This window comes from Eleginops maclovinus, chromosome 14 (genome assembly GCF_036324505.1).
Source record: "Eleginops maclovinus isolate JMC-PN-2008 ecotype Puerto Natales chromosome 14, JC_Emac_rtc_rv5, whole genome shotgun sequence".
In the NCBI taxonomy this organism is placed as follows: domain Eukaryota; kingdom Metazoa; phylum Chordata; class Actinopteri; order Perciformes; family Eleginopidae; genus Eleginops; species Eleginops maclovinus.
The window spans coordinates 5717555-5739662 of NC_086362.1; the positions used below are offsets into that span (position 1 = coordinate 5717555).

At 43.8% G+C, this 22108-nt stretch overlaps 2 protein-coding genes across 3 annotated transcripts; both read right to left on the reverse strand.

Moving 5' to 3' along the window:
• Positions 1-219: 219 nt before the first annotated feature.
• On the reverse strand, positions 220-16452 carry neurl4 (neuralized E3 ubiquitin protein ligase 4). Its single transcript, XM_063900643.1, is given in 30 exon segments — positions 220-2207; positions 2294-2453; positions 2627-2739; positions 2968-3112; positions 3202-3309; positions 3668-3761; positions 3984-4163; positions 4308-4466; positions 4565-4732; positions 4820-4972; positions 5063-5161; positions 5687-5828; positions 5830-5906; positions 6063-6208; positions 6355-6483; positions 6584-6753; positions 6924-7002; positions 7161-7237; positions 7473-7683; positions 7778-7958; positions 8067-8152; positions 8241-8422; positions 8533-8806; positions 9575-9647; positions 9748-9836; positions 9923-10034; positions 10432-10916; positions 11032-11097; positions 11180-11711; positions 16262-16452. Coding segments are annotated over 30 exon segments (4860 nt in total). The 5' UTR covers positions 16427-16452; the 3' UTR covers positions 220-2002.
• A 1009-nt stretch (positions 16453-17461) lies between these two features.
• shbg (sex hormone-binding globulin) lies at positions 17462-21490 on the reverse strand. Of its 2 annotated transcripts, none has more exons than XM_063900432.1 (8): positions 21101-21490; positions 20242-20339; positions 19750-19939; positions 19416-19610; positions 18715-18871; positions 18399-18535; positions 17982-18180; positions 17462-17788 (listed from the first exon to the last, which is right to left on the reverse strand). In XM_063900432.1, the coding sequence occupies exons 1-8, from the start codon at positions 21200-21202 to the stop codon at positions 17655-17657; spliced, it is 1212 nt and encodes a 403-aa protein (XP_063756502.1). In that variant the 5' UTR covers positions 21203-21490; the 3' UTR covers positions 17462-17654. The 2 variants fall into 2 exon arrangements, with proteins under 2 accessions (XP_063756502.1, XP_063756503.1); XM_063900433.1 differs by having other exon boundaries at positions 19416-19583; positions 21101-21484.
• Positions 21491-22108: the final 618 nt, after the last annotated feature.

The following is a 22108-nucleotide window of genomic DNA, read 5'->3' on the forward strand; positions in this document are numbered from 1 at the left end:
CTGTACAAAGCGTTGAAAGATCCCACTACCGGCCTTAATGAGAAATTAGTCAACAGCATTTTGGAAAAGGTGTGATTGAGTAAGTATGCAACACTGCGATAACATGTCGGTGACCATACTTTTTTTACTTACTCTAACTCAAATTAAATAAATAAAGGAACCAAAAGCAGTAGTAGGTTGTCTTTTCTTCATGGCATCAAGAAACGTCTTTACCCATACTTCTGTGCATACAGTCTGTCAGTTTATTTTCATTTTTTATAAATCAGGAAGATATGATTTGTTATGTAACAGCCTGTACAACACAACATACAGAAAAACAAATAAAGAAAACAATACAAATTAAATTGTACAAAGCAGCACTGGGCTCTAAATAACCCATATTAGAATATTTTTCACATTTTCTCTTTTGATTGGAAGTGTTTTCCTTCGGCCAACCCCCTGTTGAACTTCCATCAGTCAGATCACAGCTGCTCTTAGAAGACGACTGAGCTTCTTCAATTTTGATTTTTTTGAGTTTGACTCATGGAAAACTGTGTAAAATGTCGGGGGGTCAGGTTCTGTAAGCAGGTTTATCAAATTGGCAATAGGACAAAAAAAAAAGAGATGCTTTGGAAAGCTGTTGACATACAATCACTCGTTAGATGGATGTAGTGGATTAAATAAACCCTTGTATAAACATTTGACAAATCAATGATGTTAGTCGACAAAAAAAAAGAGCCCTAATGAATAACATTCACATGTAAACACTTCTGGAGGTCCTGCCAGGTAAACAGACATGACTAATGGATAGATCGGGGTGGAGGTGCGAGTGTATGTAGAGTAAACCACGAGGGGGAAGAGAGGCAGTGGGAGTGATGTGGAAAACATCTTCAGCCTTTTGGCTTTAGTCCATTTATCTACCCTTGTATTTTTAAAAAGTACCACATTATGGGATATTTGCTTACTTGCCAAGAGTTTGAGTAGATTGATACCTCTGCAAGGAAGCTATTTTCCCAATAATGTTCAACTTTTTCCCCTTTTTCTGTATCAAAACAGCCTAGAATTCAATATTAATATTTAAATATCTCATGATGGATCCTCCCTGTTGTAACAAACAAGCTGTAGGGCTGAAACATCATTTGCCATTCATTATCTCAACACAACTTCCCAAATTCCTTTTGTTCCGTCAGATTTTCCAGTTTTTCACCGCCTGTGAGCGTTTTTCCACTTGACGGGATGAGTCTGGCGTGATGCTAGGCCACGAAGCAGAAACAGGACAGATAAAGAAGCCAAACTGCTAATGAGACACGAAGAGCAACATATAGTTGTACATTTGTAAACATTTTTTTTCTTCCTCCAGTTTTAAAATCTCCCGCCCTCCCCCCACTTAATGAAGTCACAATCACAAGACACTCTTGGGTTCATTCTCAGATTCAAGTGTCGTTCTGTTTTTTTATATTTCTGTGAAAACACTTGGTTTTTTTTTTTACCCACGTTTCAGTCTTTATAGGTGACAGTCCATGAACGTGCAGCTTGGCAGGGGACAGCTCCTCCCAAATAATACAAAAAAAACACTGACCAGAGCAGAGGTGTTAAAATAAGTGCCAAAAGAAAATAAAAGATGTTTGTGAAGGTGGAAGAAAACATGTCGGAAGAATTAGAACAAAAAAAGTGTCGAGAAAAAAAACGGTAGCGAATGAACAAACGTGTTGTGTCGAGTTGATGAAACGTTTAAAAATCGCCCACGAGTGTCCGAAACATAAAGTGCAGGCAGTGTCTGTTCTTCTTTGAAACCGCCGTGACCCCTGGCAATTAAATAGTCCAAGAGCAAACAACCCAAAAAAAATAAACTGAACGAATCGTAATGCTGAATTGTCAACAATCCACAGGTGGAACAGCTGGATTCCAGAGGAGTCTCTCGCTCAAGGCAGGGCGTGGATTTGGTTGTCAGTTTATTAAAAGAGCGGGGAGTGCCTTGTGGACCCCCCCTGCTCCCACCCGTATGCCTCCCTTGTCTCTCCGTTCACTCGACCCGGATGAGCAGTCCGTACAGGAGCGTGCCGCCCTGCTCCTTCGTAATCCACTCGATCTCTGAGTTGCTGAAGCGAGGGTCCAGGGCCTCACTATTGCCCAGCGTCTGCGGCCCCACCTTGTAGGAGCCCGGACGCACACACACCTGGAAACCCACCTGAGCCTGGTGGCTGCGGTGAGAGCGGGGGTCCCGAAATCTGCATGAGGACAAGGAGAAGTATCAGTGAGTGCTTTACCCGCCTGTTCCCAATCAGCTCTCCACTGTGAACCCCGGTGGACTTACTGCACTTTGGGGGCAAACATCTCCATGCCGGAGTAGCGCATGGTTGGGGAGAGCCGCACCCTGGGGACCTCCCTGCCAGGGGCGCTGTTCTCCTCCGGCTCAGTGTAGCCGTTTGGCCCTTCTGCTTTCACCGGGGCCACCGAGAAGATTGACGACGTCCCTGCAATGACACGGAAACATGTAGTAGAGGCACAGAATACAAATGTGAACCTGAAAATGATCATCATGTCCTCTTAAGACATTCCTCTTATTCTATTGTGGAAATGTCCCCAAATTTGTTAGATAAACAAAGTCACAGAGCTTCTTGTAAAAAGGAAAGCAGTATTGTCGTACCCGGCAGCAGCTGGCTGTGGTCCAGCGTGCGCCGCAGGGCTCCGACACTGGTGCCGTGGTACGCGATGTGCCACTTCTTCAGTGCATTAGAAACCTCACAGTGGGTCTTGATCCTGCACAAAGAGGGGACATGCACTGATGTAGACTCACATGTGCAGATGTTCAATAGACATTAGGAAATACAGACGGATTATTAGGTCAATAAGAGAATGTTTTTAGATATAGACACATGTTTCTCTCTTCCTACGTTGTTCCTCTGTTCAGTATATCCAATAACGGTGAATTTGAAAAAGGGTCATATTGTTCCTTTCCCCCGTTATCTAACAGCTCGGTCCTCTCACCTGAGGGCGAAGCGGCACCACCCAAAGGGCAGGGCGTAGTCCCGGGGCGGCTCTCCTCTCTTGTAATAAGCCTCATCGCCCCGGAGCTTGTGGCAGGACTCACAGTAGCACAGGTTGTACTTTGCGTCTTCATTAAAATAGCCATCTTTGTGAAGGAGACAAAGGTTGTAGTTGTTACACGACGATATATCTGAGGTAGGGATGATGACAGAGAGGCTTTGGGGTGAAACTCACCTGGTAAAGTGAGCAGTTCCTTGAAGCGTGCGCACAGCGCCTGGTACTCGCAGGTCTTGTTGGGGTTGACCTCCGGAGGGGGCGTCCAGCACACACTCTCTTTGATTCCTACAAGGAGAAACAAAACGGACCAAACCCAAGACTTAAACACGCAATGTTCATTTTCCTGCCACTAGGGGTCACTGATTAAAAACAATAACAGAGAATATAGCTTGGTGTAAAGTAAAAAGTGTGTAAATTAAAACTGGATAAAGGTTTATGTATTCTGTCAAACGAACAACACCGATGCAAGTCGGTCCAAATTAATCGGCTTAAAATACCTAGATTTGTCTAGGTTTAACAATGTGGAATAAAGTAAGTACACAACTCAGTAAAACATATAACTTAGTTCAAGTCTTTTGATATTTTAAAAACGTAATAAAACAATTAAATGTATGAAAAGAGAAACCAACCAGTGGCTTCTTACCGTCAACCATGTCCGCCTTCTCCATGTCGCCTTGACAACGGGTTTCTCCACTCTCTCCACCCACAGCTGGCACATTGTTTGTAACGATGGTAACCTGTTATGATGACAACATTAATTGGAATAGTTATTTGAGAATTTCAGTTCCTTATGATGTATTGCTGAATCGATAAATCCATCGGGAGGAATTAAAATGTTATTGATTACGTTTAAAAAAAGCAGATTTTTAAATAGTTTCAGGCACCGAGCTCAACCGTCATTGGTTCGAGGTTCTTAGATGTCAGAATGTCTTGTCCTGTGTGAGCATCTGCAGCGTTACCTGTTCACACTGGCCGTACAGGTCGATGAAGGTGTAGCAGGGCGAAGGAATGTCCTGCGCCGCCACACCCTGGTCCATGCCGTTGACGTAGAGGTGGAGACAACTGTTGGCGTCCACCAGCAGACCCAACACCGTCCCCTCCGGACAGGTGTCCAGATTAGGACCATAGTTCTCACATATCTGAGGAGGAAAGAGAAAAGCAGCATTATTTACATTTACCAAAACTATGTGTGTGTGTGTGTGTGTGTGTGTGTGTGTGTGTGTGTGTGTGTGTGTGTGTGTGTGTGTGAGTGAGTGAGTGAGTGAGTGAGTGAGTGTGTATACCTTTAGGGAGTTGTGGAAGACGGAGTCCCTCTGCAGCAGCCAGGCGGAGCGCTTCAGACAGCAGGCTGTGGAGGGAAAGTTGAGCCGGTCGGGGGAGTGACCTATGACCCCCAACGACAGCGACGACGTCCACGACGGGTTCAGCCGGTCGATTTGAAACTGGAGAAGAGAGAGGAGACTTTGACTGTCGTATCTCTGTGTGTTGCTGCTGAATGTATTCCCAGTGTAACTACTGGTAACAGTACCAGCACGGTTACCTGGAACAGCTGCTGGCGGGCGAGCGGCTGGGCGGCTACCAGCAGGCCCTGGTTGTAGCTGGACACTCTAGCCGCCGTCAGGTTCTGATTGGACAGCTGGATGTTTTTGCCGTGGTTTTCCAGGAACGCCACGGCGGTGGGCACCAGGGCACACGGGTCGGCCTCAACCTGGAGGTGGCATAAAGAGACAGTGTCTCTGGGAGATTCCGAGGATGCAGTGACTAACACTTTTTGTTCACAGGCTGGTGCTCCTACCTCTCTGACGGGGGTGCTCTCCTCCTCTGCCTCGCTGCAGCTCTCAGAGGAGAGCGACGGCGCCTTCACGCTCTCTATTTCCTCCATCAACGAGGAGCTCACGATGGACACCGCCGTTATCCGCCCATACAGGTCTAACACGGCGTACACATTCTGCAGCGGGACAGAGAGAGGGGCTCAGTGGCTGCGTCGGGCAGAGAAGCTGTATATTGTGTGTGTGTGTGTGTGTGTGTGTGTGTGTACCTTGGCTACTGCAGTGGATGCAGGTCCCATGTCTTCTCCATCTATGAAGATGTGCATGGTGTCGTCACTACACCTCTTCACCCCCACGCGGTTCCCCACCTGAGAAGCAATCACATAATGTGAAGAATTAAAAACTGTAATCTAAATAATAGTTAGTTATGGAATAATAGCTATAAATATTTGAATGCCTAGATATGTTTTTAAGTGTTCTCCAGGGTCTTTTGACATGTTTGATTATATGAGAAGCATGAACGTTTAAAATAATGGTTTATAATTAAAAAAATCCCTCCTTTAATTTGAATGTTAAATAGCCTTTATATTATTGACTGTAATATAACAATAATCAAGAATAAGAAACATTAAATGTAAAAACACAACATTATTCACAGCAAATTAAGATGGTAATTAATTAATGGTTAAATAATCACAGAGAGAAAGATACATTTTGAGTCCCCTCTCTTTCAGGCAGATAATCTCCCAGCTCTAAAGACATCTATATTCTGAAGCAGCCGCAAGGGCTCCTAGTATGGATCTTTAAAAGACAAAAAGCTCCTGGAGGGTTTAAACGTCTTTGATGTGACCTCTAGTCTCACTGCGCTCATAGAGCAGGGAGCTGCAGCTCACCGTCAGCCGGTCCAGTGAGCAGCCGTAGTTCTGCCGCTGCAGCACGCCGTTGCGACGGACCTCAGAGCCGCAGAGCAGCCAGGTGACCTTGGTGCGGAGCTGCGGGAGGGAGGGGGAGAGCCCTGACAGCGGGCAGGACTGGCAGCTCCGGAGGTGCCAGAGTGGTCAGACCGATATGCAGCGAACCGCACCACTGCTCATCCACCTCATCAATCCTCACCTGCAGAGACAGAGAGAGAGGAAAACAAGGAGCCGTTAGGAGAGGAAAACATTTACCATGTCATCGAAGAAATGTGTCTATGCAGATACAAGACTTTTAAAAAACAAGCCACGGTGTGTCGCAGGTTTATTAGAAACAGAATGATCAAGCGTTTACCTCAAACAGCTCGTCTGCTTTGAGTTCCTTGGCACTGAACACGATGCCGTGAGCGTAACCTCCGACTCGGACGCCTTGGCAGCCGTCGCCGAGCAACACCACATTTTTACCATGTTTATTGTGGAGCCGATGGGCAACACCTGCTACTAAAAACACAACCAGAGACAGAAAAAAGAAAAAGACACATGGAGATGAAGCTCGGAGGACAAATTGTGTGTTTCGTTTTTTTTATGATCAGCCTTTATTTTATTTTTGAAATTAGGGGGACCTATGTAGGGACCCTGAGGTGTACCTGGAGAGTGGATGGGGAAGCTCTTCTCTGTGATGTTGCTGGTACAGAGGCTGTTGTCCAGCGGGCCTGAGGAGCTGGTGATGGAAACCTGAACACACTGACCATACAGGTCGATCACAGCATACACCTCTGAGAGAGACACGGGGAGAAGAGACATGGATGAAGTATTGACTCATAATGAAACCCCTACTCCTAAATCAAGACGGCTGTATTTCTGGCTGATGTTTACCTGGTGGCAAACCGGTGCAGGCGACCCCCTGATCCACACCGTTGATGTAGTAATGGAGGTCACCACTGGCTGAGCGCATCATGCCAATCCGTGAGCCTGTGGTCAGGGAGTCTAGATCGCAACCGTAGTTATTGCGCATTGTGTTGCCATCCTGCATGATGGCCGTTCCACTGCGGAAAACACGGGATTATTACTGTTATTTTAATATGGTTTCCTTTCTCAAATGTCTGACCTGAAATGCCTGTGGGTTTAACGGGGGTTTTAATTAATCCTCATATTAGATGAGAACACATTTGCTCTTTTGTTACTATTCTTTACAGCGAGTTAAAAAGTTGTCTACCTGAGCATCCAAGTGTCATAGTCTATATCGGTCATAGTGTTGGGAAACTCGAGCTCATCCGGCCTGATGGCTGTCACTCCTGGACACAGAGGAGGGAGGAGAAAATCTGTGGTGATTACACATGAAATACATTTACACGTTAAGTCTTACATGTTGTTAGGTAACATACAGTAGCATTTATTCATGGTCATAGTCACACATTTAAAAAGCAGTGTAGATACAATAGAAAAACATCACCTGCTTCGATTGATCCCGACCAGCGGTCCACCATCTTCTGGATAATGATTTCAAACAGCTCTCCATCTCGAAGGCACCTGGGAGGAGAAAACGAGTTTTATAATCCAGAGGAAACTCCATCACAACTTATTCTTTAAATGCCGATTTACTACTAGCTCATGGGAGAATGAATGAATTTCAAAGCAGTTCATACCCCTGCAGTGCCACAGAGGACGGGGGTGACCCAGCCAATCCGTACAACACTTCCCAGTAGCATTTTAGGATTTATAGGAGGGTTTGATTCCCTGGAAATGATTCGTCGTCTTTCCTCACCTGTTGGAAATGACGATAGCATCGTTGAACTCGCTGCGGCAGTTCTGACGCAGGGCGGTGCGCCCCCCGTTAGTGATGACTGCATTGGTGCCATGCAGGTGGTGGAACCGCAGGTCGTTCGTTGTGACGGCTCCTCCCAACGAGCAGGGGCTCCCGGGGGACATCGCTGTGGGACACTCTGAGCTGTCCTCTGTGAGAGGCAAGAGATCCCCTAAAGAAAGGGGGGAACAGAGTTTACATCCTCTAAATTTGTTTACGAGTTATCTTCTTAAATTAGAGCCCCTGTGTGTCTCTCCCCCTCTCACCCATGTCGTCCATGATGGCCAAGTCGTCCATGATGGTGGCCTGAGCAGCCTGGCCGTAGAGGTCCACTACGGCGTAGACACTGGGAGGGACGTTCCAGGCGGCTGGGCCCTGAGCGACGCCGTTAACAAAGAAGTGGAGGCTGCCGTCTTCTTTCCGCACCACCCCTACTGTGTCACCTGCCTGCAAGACGGAAGAAAGGGCTAAACTTACACAAAATGCCAAAGAAAAAGCCCTGTAGGAGGAGGGAGGAAGGACAGAGGGTGGTGGATATTTAAAAATATCACTCACCTTGAGGCGGTCCAGGTTGTGTCCGTACTCGTCCAGGATTGTTGTTCCGTTGTGCATTACACCATTACCCGTCATCATCCACGTCCCTAAAAACAACAACACAGTGAAGAAGTTGTTTTGTGGTGTGAAACAGAGACATGTAGCAGGAATGCATCTGTTATATTTGTATTTTACCTGAGCGAAGGTTGGTCATGGTGGAGGGCAGCTGCAGGTACGCAGGGTTGTGCGTCGTGACACCGATTTCGATGGAACCCGCCCACTTGTCCACCATCTTGTCTATGCGGACCTGGAACACCTCGTTGGAGCGCAGCGGCCGGCTGCTCAGCACCACGCCGTGATTGAAGTCATCAGTGGCGCTGTGGAAGCAGGGTTGTACATGTATTAGCGTGGGACTGTTCATGTTTGAAGCAGAGCACAATAATAAAGCCTGTAAATAACTCAGAGGCATCATGGGAGGTGGACTCACTGTGGCCGCAGCGCCGTCCTGCCCTCACTGATAATGGCGGCCTTCTGGCCACAGTTGTGGTGGAAGAGCAGCCGGTCCGCCCCCTCTGAGTCCGGGGTGATGGAGAGGGCTGGCCTGGGCCGGCCCACGTCGGGCGAGAGAGCCCTCATGATGGCGTTGTTGCGTCTGAGGCGGTCGCTGTGGTTGTGGTTGTGGACTATGGTGACTTTGACAGCCATGCCGTAGAGGTCGACCACACCGTAGACGACGGCGGGGGTCTGGGCTGCAGCGACACCTGGGACAGACAGCGAGGTGTCAGCAGGGGAACAGAGGTACTTTAAACACAGCTAACAGTATCAGTGTGTATTTTGTTTGAACATTAGCAGTGAAAGGAAGCTGATCACTAAATATTAACACAGAGATATTATAAATAACTTACTCTTACAGGTTCCTGTAGTATTCTCTTTCGCAGCACCTTCTAACAATTGCTCATTTATTTTATATTAACTTGATGTTGCTTGAGTTTGTACAGTATCATAATTCTCGTTTCATTTCATTATTATTATTTGTTGTATTATTGTTTTACACGTTCGAAATAAATCTAATCTAACTGAAAAAATTGGATTCATTGACTCAGCTGGCCATTATTAAAAAAGCTATGAATCTGGTAAATTTAGGAAATGACATTCATTTACTGTACATACATACATTAAAAGCAGGAAAAGCATACATATTATATCTAGCCTCATGTCATGATATCGATGTCCTATTTATAATAACTTGTATTTCCCAGCCATAATATTGATTGTAATTACTATAAATAAGGTAGTGTATCTTGAGTCTTGCGGATGCTTTTATCCAGAAGTCAATAACAGATCCCTGTGATAACAAAAATCTGAACATCTAAATTTCACGATTCGCTTGCCCCTCTCTGATCTGATTGTTTTGGTGTTTCTCAAAAAGTCATTTATAACCATAACCATCACATTACTGTGGCCCACCCACTTCCAACCCCCCAGCAGGGGCATCATACACCCTAATGAAGCGTCTCCGTGAGCCTCACCTTGGTCGATGCCGTTGATGTAGAAATGAAGCGCTCCGCTGGCTTTGCGCATCAGCCCTATGTGATCTCCCTCCTGAGCGTGGATGAGAGGGGTTGATGGGAGATTATTAACAGACACACTCACACAGCGGGGGGGGGGGAGAACGAGTGTGTGTGTCTGCGTCGTCACAAACCTGGAGTTCATCGAGGCTGAATTCACAGTACTCCCTGCGGGTGCCTTTCCCGTTGGTCAGGATCCCGCAGCCACTCATCATGATTGTACCTGATGTATGCAGCCGGGATAATGTCAGTCATCTCACCATGAACAACCGCTGTCTTAATAAAGCAGATTCTGTGTGACTACTATACCTGAGCGCAGATTGGTCATAGTTGCAGGATAGTCGAGGTTGTTGGGGTTGTGTGTGGTCACACCGATCTCTATTGAGCCTGACCACTTGTCCACCAGCTTATCAATGCGGATCTGAAAATATAACAGAAATACATTTAGACCTTTATAAAAACTGATGTTTGTTCCTATTAGGATTAAAGCACAGCTAATATAGCAACAGACCTTTGGGAACAAAGGAAACATGAAATTAATGCGACTAAAATGGAAAAAACACACTTTCCAGAAACACTTTTATCAATAGATTATCAAGGAATGGAATTTCTACCATGTTTCTTATTTTTTCTTCTGGAAATAAAAAGAACTCTTGTCTTTATCAACAATTAATCAAAACAGCATCATTTTTTGCAGCTCTACTCTTGAGTGATGCTAAATATAAATGATCAATAGCAAAGCCGTTTGTCAGATCCTCTGTGATATTTCATATTTCTGTATCAGCTGTACTACAGTGACAGGGTGTGACTGCGAGCACCTCAAACATCTCGTTGTGCCGGAGCGGCCGGTTGGTCATCACCACGCCGTTGTTGAACTCGTCGAGCGGTCTCCTCCGCTCGGCCGTCTTGTTGTTGTTGCTCAGTTTGATCAGTGTGCCGCATTTCTCGTGGAAGAGCAGCGCGTCGTTGGTGGTCATCACGCCCGTCACGGCCGCCAGCCCCACCCCTCCGTTACCAGACGGAGTGTTGTTAGTGTTTCCACTGTCTCCACCACCACCACCACCAACACCACCACCTCCTCCTCCTGGTGTCCCACTGTCGCTGTTAGCCGCCCCTCCTCCACTGCTGCTCCCCCTGTCGTTTCTGGAAGAGGAGTCAGATCCTGAATTTCCTCCACCGCTGACCCCTCCTCCTCCTGGCTCTCCTCCACCTCCACCATCTTCCCCTCCGCCCTCGTCTTCACAGCGATAAAAAGACACTATTGCATTGTTGAACACGTCAAAGAGCTGGTGCTCCGTCAGAACTGTGGAGAGAGAGGAAGAGGTCCACACTGTTCAGAGAAACAATATCTCTTCCTGTGTTTAGGTCTGTAGAACCGCACTCTGATGTTGCACCACATGATCTAAATGTCCCCTTACCTGTGTCAGGCTCCAGGTTGTTGGGGAACTTGTCTGGTCTGCTGTGACTGCAGCTTAGCTCAGGCACTGAGAGGGAGAGAGGAAGGGGTGAAGCAATAAATCCCAGATAACAGGTTGAAAAAAAGAACCATATTGACAGAACACCTACCTTCGTCTCCATTCATCATTCCATTCATTGCTGCCACATTCATCAGTGCCGTGATCCCAGCATCCTCCCGACCCCCACACACCACCACCTCTTCCTCCTCCTCATCCTCCTCTTCCTCCTCCTCTTCCTCATCCACCTCCACCTCCTCGTCCTGCTCTATTGTCTCTTTCTCTGTAGAGGGCGGCGGTGGCTCACAGCTCACCACCGTCACTTGGGTGCATTTCCCGTACAGGTCCACCACCGCCCACAGTTTGGGCGGCAAGCCGCTGGCGGCCGCTCCACAGTCCTGCCCGTTCACCCAGAGGTGGAGTTCCCCGCGGGAGCTGCGCTGAATGCCCACGCGGTCGCCCTCTGAAAGCTGGTCGAGGTCGCGGCCGTACTCTTCTAGGACCGATCGGCCGTCCCGCAGCACCGAGCAGCCCGACACGATCCAGGAGCCGCCCTTCAGGCCTGTGGCGCTGCTGGGGAAGTCCAGCGCACCAGGGTCAAGCGCCGTCACACCGATCTCAATGGAACCACTCCACGAGTTCACCTGAGGGGGAAATAGAAAAGTTAAATGTTAAATAACGAGAGGTCAAGTCCATCTACTATAATTCAAGACAGTTTTCAGCAGCTGATCAAAAAAAGACTCTGTGTTGAAACATCTAAGCTGTGATATTCAAAGACTGAAGCGCTGTGCTAAAAACTGCAGGTAGATCTCTGTGGAAAAACAAAGTGTGCCTTGTTGTATGATCCATCTTGTTATTTTTAGTCCTTCTGTCAGTGAGGAACGTAGCTCAGGGAGCATTGCTTTGAAAATAAAAGCAGGACAGTGTGAAAACACGGTGACACAACAGAAAGACACGTTAGCTCATGTGATGCGGAGGCAATGACGGCACGTCGAGCAGAAGAATAATAACTTCATACCGTGTGGAAGAAGAATTCACCTAGGGTCAAACTAATTCATTTCTCATCTCTTAGTACACCAGCACTTCTAAAATTAGATTTGGAATACACGTTGATGCACAAAGCTGTACTAAATATAGAGCAGTTGCAGGGGACGAGATTAAAGAACAGTACGACACACTCCCTGTCTTGTCTTTATACTTTTGCTCATTAGTTGACCATGAAACCTTAACTTTGCTGGCCACTTGAAACCCAAAAAGTCAGCATGCATCCTTTTTTGGTGCATCAAAGCCTCCATAGTGTGCCGATAGTCTCTAGTTGTTCCTTTTCTATTTTTTTATACAACGCCTAGGCAATCTGTGGGGATGCTTGTGTTACTGAACAAAAAGTGTAGTGATTATAATTCCAACGACACTCTTTATAATGTTTGCACCTTTCCAAAACAACAGTAAGGGGTTCAACAACCATGACTTGTATATTAACCATTAAGGGTCCAGCTGTGATGATTAAACCCGTGCGCACAAAGCAAGCAATAACTGAGCAAGAAAGCTTCCCCTTCATGACTGTCCTCCTAAAGATTCAAGACATGAAAAGAAGAAACATTTCACCTCCAAGCTCCTTTCGTCTTTGCATGACTTTGGAATCCTGTCGCATAACAGGCAGCAGAAGATATCCATATCTTCCCCGAAACAGCAGTCTCCACATCAGCTCACAATAATGCGATACTTTATTGATCTCCAGGGGTGAATTCTATTTTTCATTGTGGATGACAGGAGTGCCGTGTCAGCAATAGTGCCGAGTCAGTGCAGCTGGCGGAGATTCGGAGTGTTGATTCGAGATATTTCAGCCCGGCAGATGCTCGCCGACACAGGGGCACGACCCCCCGTCATCCCACTGAGGAGTGATCTCCTGGCTCGCTGCACTCCACCTGCTGCCCCCCCGGTGAACAGCATCCCACGAAAAGCCATGCGGTTTGATCCTCAAGAAAAGAGAATTGAGTCCCTGGAAATGTTAGAATCAATCTCACGTCCCTCTACGTTTTCCTTTCCTCCCCACTGGTACTCCACAGGAATCCAACTGAAGTTGGCAAATATCCACCCTGATAAAGTGACCTTGAATATAACATTGAAGCGCTATCAGCTCCTGGGATTCTTTTTCTGCAGCTCACTTCCGCACCGAGGAGAAAATAAAAAAGATTTACTCCTGTGACGGTGTCATATTTGAAATATTGTCTTTTACACAGCCTCCTCTCCTCCGTCTGCTCTCATGGTGTCCTCCCCCTGCGCTCTGTGGCGGGTGCTATGTAAGGCAGTGTGCTACGAAAGCTCGGTATCTGGGTTAACAGATATAGTAGTAACTCAGCCTGACCGGGCCAGTGTGTGGAGGAGACAGACATCTACTTCCTTTGCTCGTCTCTTACGTAACAGCAGCCTGTGGGCGTCTGCCTCCCAGCCTTCTCTCTCTCCCTCTCTGTGCTAAATACCAATAACTACAGGATAGTAGGACTACTTGGCAGCTTCCAAAAAGAATGAAAAATGGATTGCATCAAAAGCAGAGCCTGAGAGAGACTGCAAGGACTAACAGAATGCTTCTCATCTAACAGACCCTATATACAAAGCGAGACAGATGTGAAAGCTGAACTCCTTTGGGGGTTTTTAGAAGAAAAACTAAAGTTGAAGCACACTTGTTTACAGATACTTGCAGGCATTTGCTATTTGATCATTTAAATGATCCTCAGTCAAATCCTAAATCCAGGATATACTGTCTAAAGCCATTTCAATAGTAGGTATGATGGGCAAAACCAAACTGATAACGAGGGCTTTTCAAATAAAAGTCTTTAAATGTCCTGTTTTGCCATACACCTCAACAAATTCACCTTAATTTAATGGAAAACAGGACATTTCTATATATTTTATAGCCTGACATTTTTACAATGTTATTTTTGCCAATGAACTTATTGTTCAGCTCTATTTATAACTGATAATATGATACAGTTGCAGATTAAGGATAATATTTGCTATGGCACTAGATGTGTCGATTGTTATCATTAACTGTGAATATATCTGTTTATTTTGTACTCAGACATCTGTTCTAAACTTCAATATATTCAGTTTACTATCATAAGATTTAGACAGTAACTGAAAAGCAGTTTGGAGTAGAAATTATAGTCGTAGACTTATTGATTCAATCTAATTACTTCAGCTGTTAATGGCTGACCAATAGCATACTGATACAAGCTAAAGTTTAGGCAGTACGTGTAATTCTTCTAGATTACTTTAGATCAAAGCTTCACGTACAAACTCTAAACCATTGACAGCGTCCTACTCTAGGTAAAACACTCCAATGAATATCTTCGTATGCTTGCCTCCTGCACTCATTTTCCAAAATCCACTGTGGACATCAGTAGACAGGATGGGCAGTCATGCCCATCTGGGTGCTCAGTGATGGGAGAGTATTGATTTTCAGACAGACAATGCATGTCATATCAGAGCATGAGGCTGTTTATGAGAGCCTTTATTAGGCTGAGAGCTCCATAAGGGATGGATAATCATTGACGTTCACATACAGTGGGTGCTTTTAAAAACACATGTTCAGCCTCACTGGCTCACATGCCGCTGTGTATCATGGTAGATATTCCGAACAACTCAACTATGTGTCTTGGATGCACACACTCATTCTGAGGGTGTGTGTGGCCCAGTTGGCACTAACTCTTGAGCTGACATGTTGTTGACAAACTCAGAAGGGTTGAAGACTGCAGAGACAGAAGCCATTATAACAGACTACGCTGATAAGAGCCAGAACGTAAACACAGCAGCCAGGTCTCGATATGATATGGAAAGCTCTGAGTTACAGGAAGCACAGCTCTAGATGTTGCTTTTACGTTGAAAGATTCAAACTCTGGGAAACGGAGGCATGTAAGGAAGAATTACACATGTTCTTTCAGACAACTCAAACTAAATATGCAAGTACCCATACTAAACAGCGTTATGAGTTTCAGCAAGATAATGTACCTTCCTAATTTAATCAATTTAGTTATAGCGAGCCTTCGGTACTATGATAAGGTATTACTGGTTGCCAGCAAAAATGCAATCAATAAAAACTGATGCAGTACTACTAAACCTTGAAAAAATGATTTAAATAGTATATTTTCTAATGGCAAATCTGACATATCCTCTGTGTTACCAAGAAAGAGACCTTCCACAGAAAATGTGAGGAACTTCTTAGGACACAACAAGGACACTAACATATCTCGGTCTGGACGAACAGAAAACAATATCGACATAAAGATAATAGTAAGAAATTAAATTGTTCCTTTACTTTGTTTATTTATTTTTGGAAAATGTCTTGAAATTGTCACTGAGTAAGAAATAGGTTAAATGAGAGCAAATGTCCTTGCAATAAAAGAGAAAGTGGTTTGTTTTAGGATTTATGCCTTTAAGTGTTCAAACTCCTCATGCATTACTACACCAGCAGGGCTGCATAAGCAGGTTGGTAGGGTCTGAATATGTTTTATATCTGGACTAAACTGTGTGTAATAGTAACACGCCACTGAATATCATATAAAGACACTGGTAACTAATGTCAGCGGTTAATTGTCCTCATTTGTGTCTATTTAGGTTCACACATAGCTTTTGAGTCACTAGCTCAACCTGGTATGAGCACTGCAGTATTATTAGCCACCGAGCCAGAAAGGAAGAGAGGCTGACAGGCACCTACGACTGTCACCGACAGAACCAAGCAGAGCTACGTTAACAAGCTTAGTCAAGCTCCCGTCGTGCAATAAACAACATTAAGTCCATGTCAACACACAACAGTGCCCCAATAGCACCTTCCAGAGAAGCTAACCCCAGCTAGCCTGAGCTCACACCGCTTGCTCCTGCTAGCGGCTCATTAGCATGGCTAACTGTCGGTACCAAGACAACACAAGCAGGGTATCGTTAGCCAAGTCATCCGTTTAAGATGTCTACACATAGTGTTTTTAAGTCCATGTGTCCCAGCTAAATCTCTGACAGTGTTTGTTATGCAACCATGAACAATTGCAACAACCTTGCTCGCTGTCAAGCAAAGTAAAACCCCCTGGTTGTCACTGCGGACAGAGGCAGACCCCCGGCCCGTCCCGCAGGCGCTGCTCCAGCATTCCCGCTGCTCTCCTCCCCGCTGAGGAGGAGCAGCAGCGGCGGGCCTGTTGTTGTTTACCTTCTTGTCAATGCGGACGGTGAAGACATCCCGGTCCTTCAACGGCTCTTTACTTAGCACCAGGCCATGGTTGAACTCCTGGACTGGCTGATTGCGCCGGGCGGTTCGGTTCGAATTGGACAGGCCGATTAGCTTTCCGCTCCGCGGATGCAGCTCCGCCGCCATCTTCAGTGGGCGGCCAGTATTCACGACAGTAGCGGTTTGCGACAGTTGCTAACCGTGTGGCAGCAGCCGGTAGATAACTGACTGCAATCTGACTGCAATCCATAAGATTGGACCGCCGCACCGCACCCATTTCTGTATTGTGTGCAACAATTATTAAAGCAGTTTGAGCTGCACCTGGTGTATGAAATGTGCAGTCTAAATAAATCTGTTATATGATATATATATATATAATTATTATTATTATAATTATTATAATAAGAATTATTATTATTCATTCTCTAATATGTGGACTACAACAAAGAGGATTTTCTAGTTTGTAATATTGTGTTTACTTGAGAATGTTCTATATAAATAAAGATGTTTAATTGTGTTTTTTATTATTTTTATTATTTTTCTAATACATGGACTACAACAATGATAACTTTGTGGTTAATAACATTTTTATGGTTGAGAATGTTAACACAATGATCTAGGCAGGCAGGCAGATTTGAAAGCTTTTAAAGTCCAAAAAAACAATACAATTGAACGTTTTCGGATTATTAAGGATATGATTTACAAAACAGAAACCTAAGCCTTGATTTTTTTGTCTTTGGGTTTATTTTGTATATGCACATGATCCTATTGGTGAAAGGCAAATATGTTTAAGCCATGATGTTTGTAAATTGTGTAATAGAAATGTTTACTAAAAATTGGAAAAACATAGAATGACTCAATAGAACCATTATTTTAAACTGGACATTTGTTTATGGGCTAAAATACAATGATTGGATAATAAACAACATTGTTCTTCTTTTGGTGTTTCATTGTAAAAGAACCATAATTCACTGTATGACCCTAACATTATCTTTAACAGTCCACCAGAGGGCGCAGGATGCATGTCCTAAATCTCTGCCTCCCTCAGACACTACTCAGTACCAATAATTAGTGTTAAATCACAGTGTTTCAATGTCCTTCGATTTGCCTTAAAAGAAGCAGTTAAATAGCTATATTAAACAATCTTTTTTTTCCTTCAAAATTGAGCTAGTGGGACAGATATATTTTTCATCAACAGATTAATAGTTTATTAAAAACTCTCCATACTTTAGGAGTTTATTGATACAAATGTCAAATGTGCGTATACAGAATGACTGTAACCAGAACATTTTTCACTTTTAAACACATTGTATTTTTTGTTTTAATTGGAACCAAAGGCATCAGAGTCCACATCGAACAGGCGCACTTCCATTGTTTATGCAGGACAGCTGTGAGAGGAGATTGATGGATGTTTGACAGCAAAATCCAAATCCAAATCCCTGTCCTGAATCTGGATCATATCCAGACAGCCTGCCAAAAACTGGGAGCCAACATTGTCTTCACCCTCACCTGGAAAGTGGAAAAGAAAAACTCTTGACCTTGTATTGCAAACTTGTTGTTTTTGTGTGCTTTCAATGTTATTTATGGTTATTATGTTTGTTTTTCTATCCACCCTGTCTGCAAATCAGATTCCTCTTAGATATAAAGACAAACCGTTCAGGTATTATTCAAGACTGAATCTTTCATCTCTGTTTAATCTTACCCAAGAGACCTCCAATGGCAAGACGACCGTTTCCCCAGGTGGACGAAAAGCCTGAGTTTTTCACTGATACGACTTGTAAATCCTGCAATTTTTCTTGTTTTTTAAGGACTTGCAGTAACTCGTCTAGAAAGGTTATCACCAGCTTGTTGAAAGTGGCTTTCATGCTGATTTTTTGTGAGCCGTAAGAAAGGTTGACCTCCTGCAAATTCAAAAAAAGAGAAACAAAGCTAAGGTAATATACTGTAGCTCTGTGAATAAATTCAAAGTGGTCTCCAACATATACATGTCTGCAAAAGTGTATGTTTCTGGATGTACATTTTCAAGTTAACTATAGGAAGCCACCTTTCAGTGCCATGAGAACATTTTAAGAGATGTAATTGATCTCATGTTCAGTTCATCTCAGATGTATGTTCATACCTGTGTGTTGTTATTGGCCGTTAGAGTGAGCATCATCTCTTGCCCAGGAGCCTTGATGCTCAAAATGGTCCCATGCATCTTACTGAAATCTCCATGTAACTCAATCTTGATCCCCTCGTACTCCTTAACAGGGAAAACTGCACAACAGAAAATAACAAGTCACAAGCTGAATACAATGTGAAATCAGATTAAAATTATATTGCTACCAGAGATGCAGTGCCATGTAAAGAATGCATTATGCTGGCCTGTTTGAAAGCTTGTTATAATTTTAGTAAATGTTGTTCATATCTTGTATAACTGAGCCAAATGGTTCCACCTGAGGTATTGAAAACGGCAAATCCAGTGCCGGGGAAGTAGCTGCCGGGAAGGATGTCTTGATAGCAGGGCAAGAACTCCTCCACCTCCACCTCCCAGGGGACTCTGAGGTCTAACCAGCTGCCTTTTCGCACACAACCGTCCATCTTGTGATCAAACTACGGCAAATAACAAAAAATTGCATCTCCGGGAGAGAAATACAAGACAAACAGCGAGAGAGGAGCTGGAACATGGGATTGGCTAAGAAATGTTAAAGGATCATGAATGTTTACGTTATATTACCAAGGATAACTGACCACATGTTGACACTAAGTCATGTTACAGCTCCACGTTTGGTGCAACATTTAAGTCATTTAAATCTTTGTCCTTCAAGATGAAAAACAAATTCTTCTTTTTAGACTCTTTAAATCATGTTGTGATGACATTCAGCAATAGAGAAAGACGAAATAAAGGCAAATCCTCTCAAATCAAGGACTTCTAACTGAGCTTGAAATGCAATAATGTAAAAAAAAAGAATTCCTGAGAAAACGTTATCAACTTCTTGACAAGTTCATGTTCATTTAGTGAAAGTATTGCATGAAGTAGAAGAATGTAGGTGACAGGTTGATGACAATTATGCCAGATAATTACAAAATAACTTTACAGAAAAATGAGTAATTTCAACTATTACAAAGTATTCAAGGGTAAATGAACACACTATACCTGGATCATCATCTTTCCCTTGTCGATTAAGATCCCGCCCAGGGCTAGTCGGAGTACCCCAGCATGGGAATCCTCTGTCTGTTTGGCCGGTCCCCCCATGCCCACCACCAGCCCTTTGGAGCCGTCCACATCTAGAATCACAAAATCATCTTGGTTGCTCACCTCCAGCTGGGTGGCACCAGGAGCACAAGAGGCCTTCAGACCAACAGTTATAAAGCACATGGTCACACTATGGGACACTATGTCCAAAGTACTGTATGATTATTATTACAATGTGTCATTTCAATATCTTATCACTTGCGTCAAATTAAAATCAAACTGTTCTGAAACTCACTGTGTGCCATTTTCCGTCATTGAGCTGGGGGCCGCCCATTACACTGACAAGGCTGCCCGCGATGCTGATCTGCATTAGGGGCATGCCTTCTTTCAAAGCCAAAACAAACCAGTCCTCCCCGTTTTTGGTATCTCCGTAGAAAATGGCACCTTCCGGGTCAAAGGTCCGTAACTGAAATGATGACTTGATACTGCAGAAACAGAACAGAATTCTTTGGAAATGTTGGTCCACAAAAAAGATGATTAGCCAACAATAATTTGCCTTACATTTGACCCAGACCAGGGTCGCTGACAGGGGGTTAAAACGCCATGATAGTTAAGTTATGTCATCACTTTTCCAGCTGGCCTTGAAATTCTAACTTGGCTTTCATCTGGAAATTGTGATCTATAGCTTACAGGTCCGGCATTAATGTTTGAGCCTTTTGCCTCCTACACCATATATTCTCAGCAAGAAGTTGATGTGAGGCCTTCCCGGTGCAGTGGTTTGACTTACCAGCTGATCTCACTGACGTTTGATGTGGTGTGGATTATTGGCCTCCAGATGTCTCTGCCCTGGCCGAGGTAGACGGTAACATCGCCTGATACTAATTTCTAGAAAAGACACAATGTCAACGAGGCACTCATTTAAAATGCAATCGTTGGTTCAACTCTTTTTCTTGTACATGTTCATTAATCAATTATTAGTTTTCTTGCTGGCAAAATGGTTAAAACCGTATTAAACGGAGGGATTTTGTTTTTAATTAACTAATGAGTCTTTAAACGAGGGAAGTGAAAGTGGTAATGTAGTCCAAAATCAATGTGAAGGAGGACCATATGGCACCTAACTGCAGTATATTAATAAACAATGGTTATTATCAAACTGAGTAGAAAATGTATCAAAGGAACACAGCTGATGTTTTAAATAGCGCCCTGATTTGTCCTCCTACGATCTGAGCAAAGTCCAGAGTGTAAATAAAGTATTTTGAGGTCAGGAAACAACTCCACAACTGAAATCTGTGTGGATTATAATCTTTGAGTTTGATAAAGTATGTTTTCTATTCTTAATCTTTCAGCAACCTATAAAACATGGCACTTATTTTCTTGCCAGAGAGGCTCTGGGACTGATACATCTAAGAATTACAGAATGTTGGACATCTAATTGACAAAAACTATATACACACGATTAAGATATTTAGGGACTTTATTAAAGCTACAAAATGCATGTACAGTATCATGGCTAACCAGATTTCTATGAGAATTTCATATTGAGTTGAATTTTTTGATATGGCCAATATTTAGACTTACACATACAGAATTATGTACAGACATACAGTAATGAAACACAACAAACATAAATACCAGTGTTACCATACCTTTCCTTGTCTATCCCCCTGCCCCTCAACTCCCCATCCCAGCAGAGTGAGGCTCACAGTAAGCAGAAGTCTACCTGCTATCGGTTTCCAAAACACGGCCATCCTTCACTGCCTTCACACACCCAGTCACTTTAGCCCGTGGGTGGTCTGCTCACTCCAAGCTCTACCTTTTTGAAGCGTGGGTTGTGCAGGCACCATGTCCCGGGGTCCAGAGAGCAAAATTTTTGGGGTCAATACTCTGTATTGATCGAAATAGAATGTGGCTTTCGCATTATGTAGGTTGACCAAAGACATAAGGCAGGCAGCAGTAAAACAAAGAGAGTTATTTAAGAAGAAAATCAACATTAAGCAAACATTTTCAATTTCTGTCTGCCTGTATATCTCTGGCCTTTGTGGTGACTCATGTAGAGTGAGTTAGGTGAGTGGCCCAAGCCAGACTGATGTTTATACATTACACAGGAACCATCATCAAGTTTGCTGACGACACGACCGTCATCGGCCTGATCACAGACGGCAACGAGATATATATATAGATATATATATATATATATATATTATACACATCTGCCATACATATCTGTTTATATGTAATATATGCATCTGTCCATACCTCCTCATTCATCAGTGAAAAGTATTTAAATTACTGTATATTTAAATACTTTCTATTTATTCTACATATGTATATATTGCACATCTTTACTTCCTTAGTGTTGTTATTGTATATATTTTTGCACTATTTCATTTATCTTTGTTACACTTTGTATGTTGAGTTGTTGGAGGAGCCTGGGATACAATATTTTCATTGCCAACCTATACGCTGTATCTGCTGTGCATGTGACAAATAAAACCTTTGAATCTTTAAACTGCTGAGTGTTTTCAAAGAAGAGAGAGTGATGAAAGATGACCTCTGTTCAATACACAAAACTGTGACTTCAATCAAGTGACACATTCTCCTTCCAGCAAGTATCTGATTTCTGGCGAATACTGGGAAAAGTTTTTAAAAAACAC

Excerpts from the sequence above, each read along its gene's own strand:
- shbg (XM_063900432.1), bottom strand. The coding sequence starts at position 21,202 with ATGGCCGTGTTTTGGAAACCGATAGCAGGTAGACTTCTGCTTACTGTG. Across the intron at positions 19,611-19,749 it reads ATGACGGAAAATGGCACACA|GCCTCTTGTGCTCCTGGTGC; the intron begins GTGAGTTTCAGA and ends GTTGGTCTGAAG. Across the intron at positions 18,872-19,415 it reads AGGGAAAGATGATGATCCAG|TTTGATCACAAGATGGACGG; the intron begins GTATAGTGTGTT and ends TATTTGCCGTAG.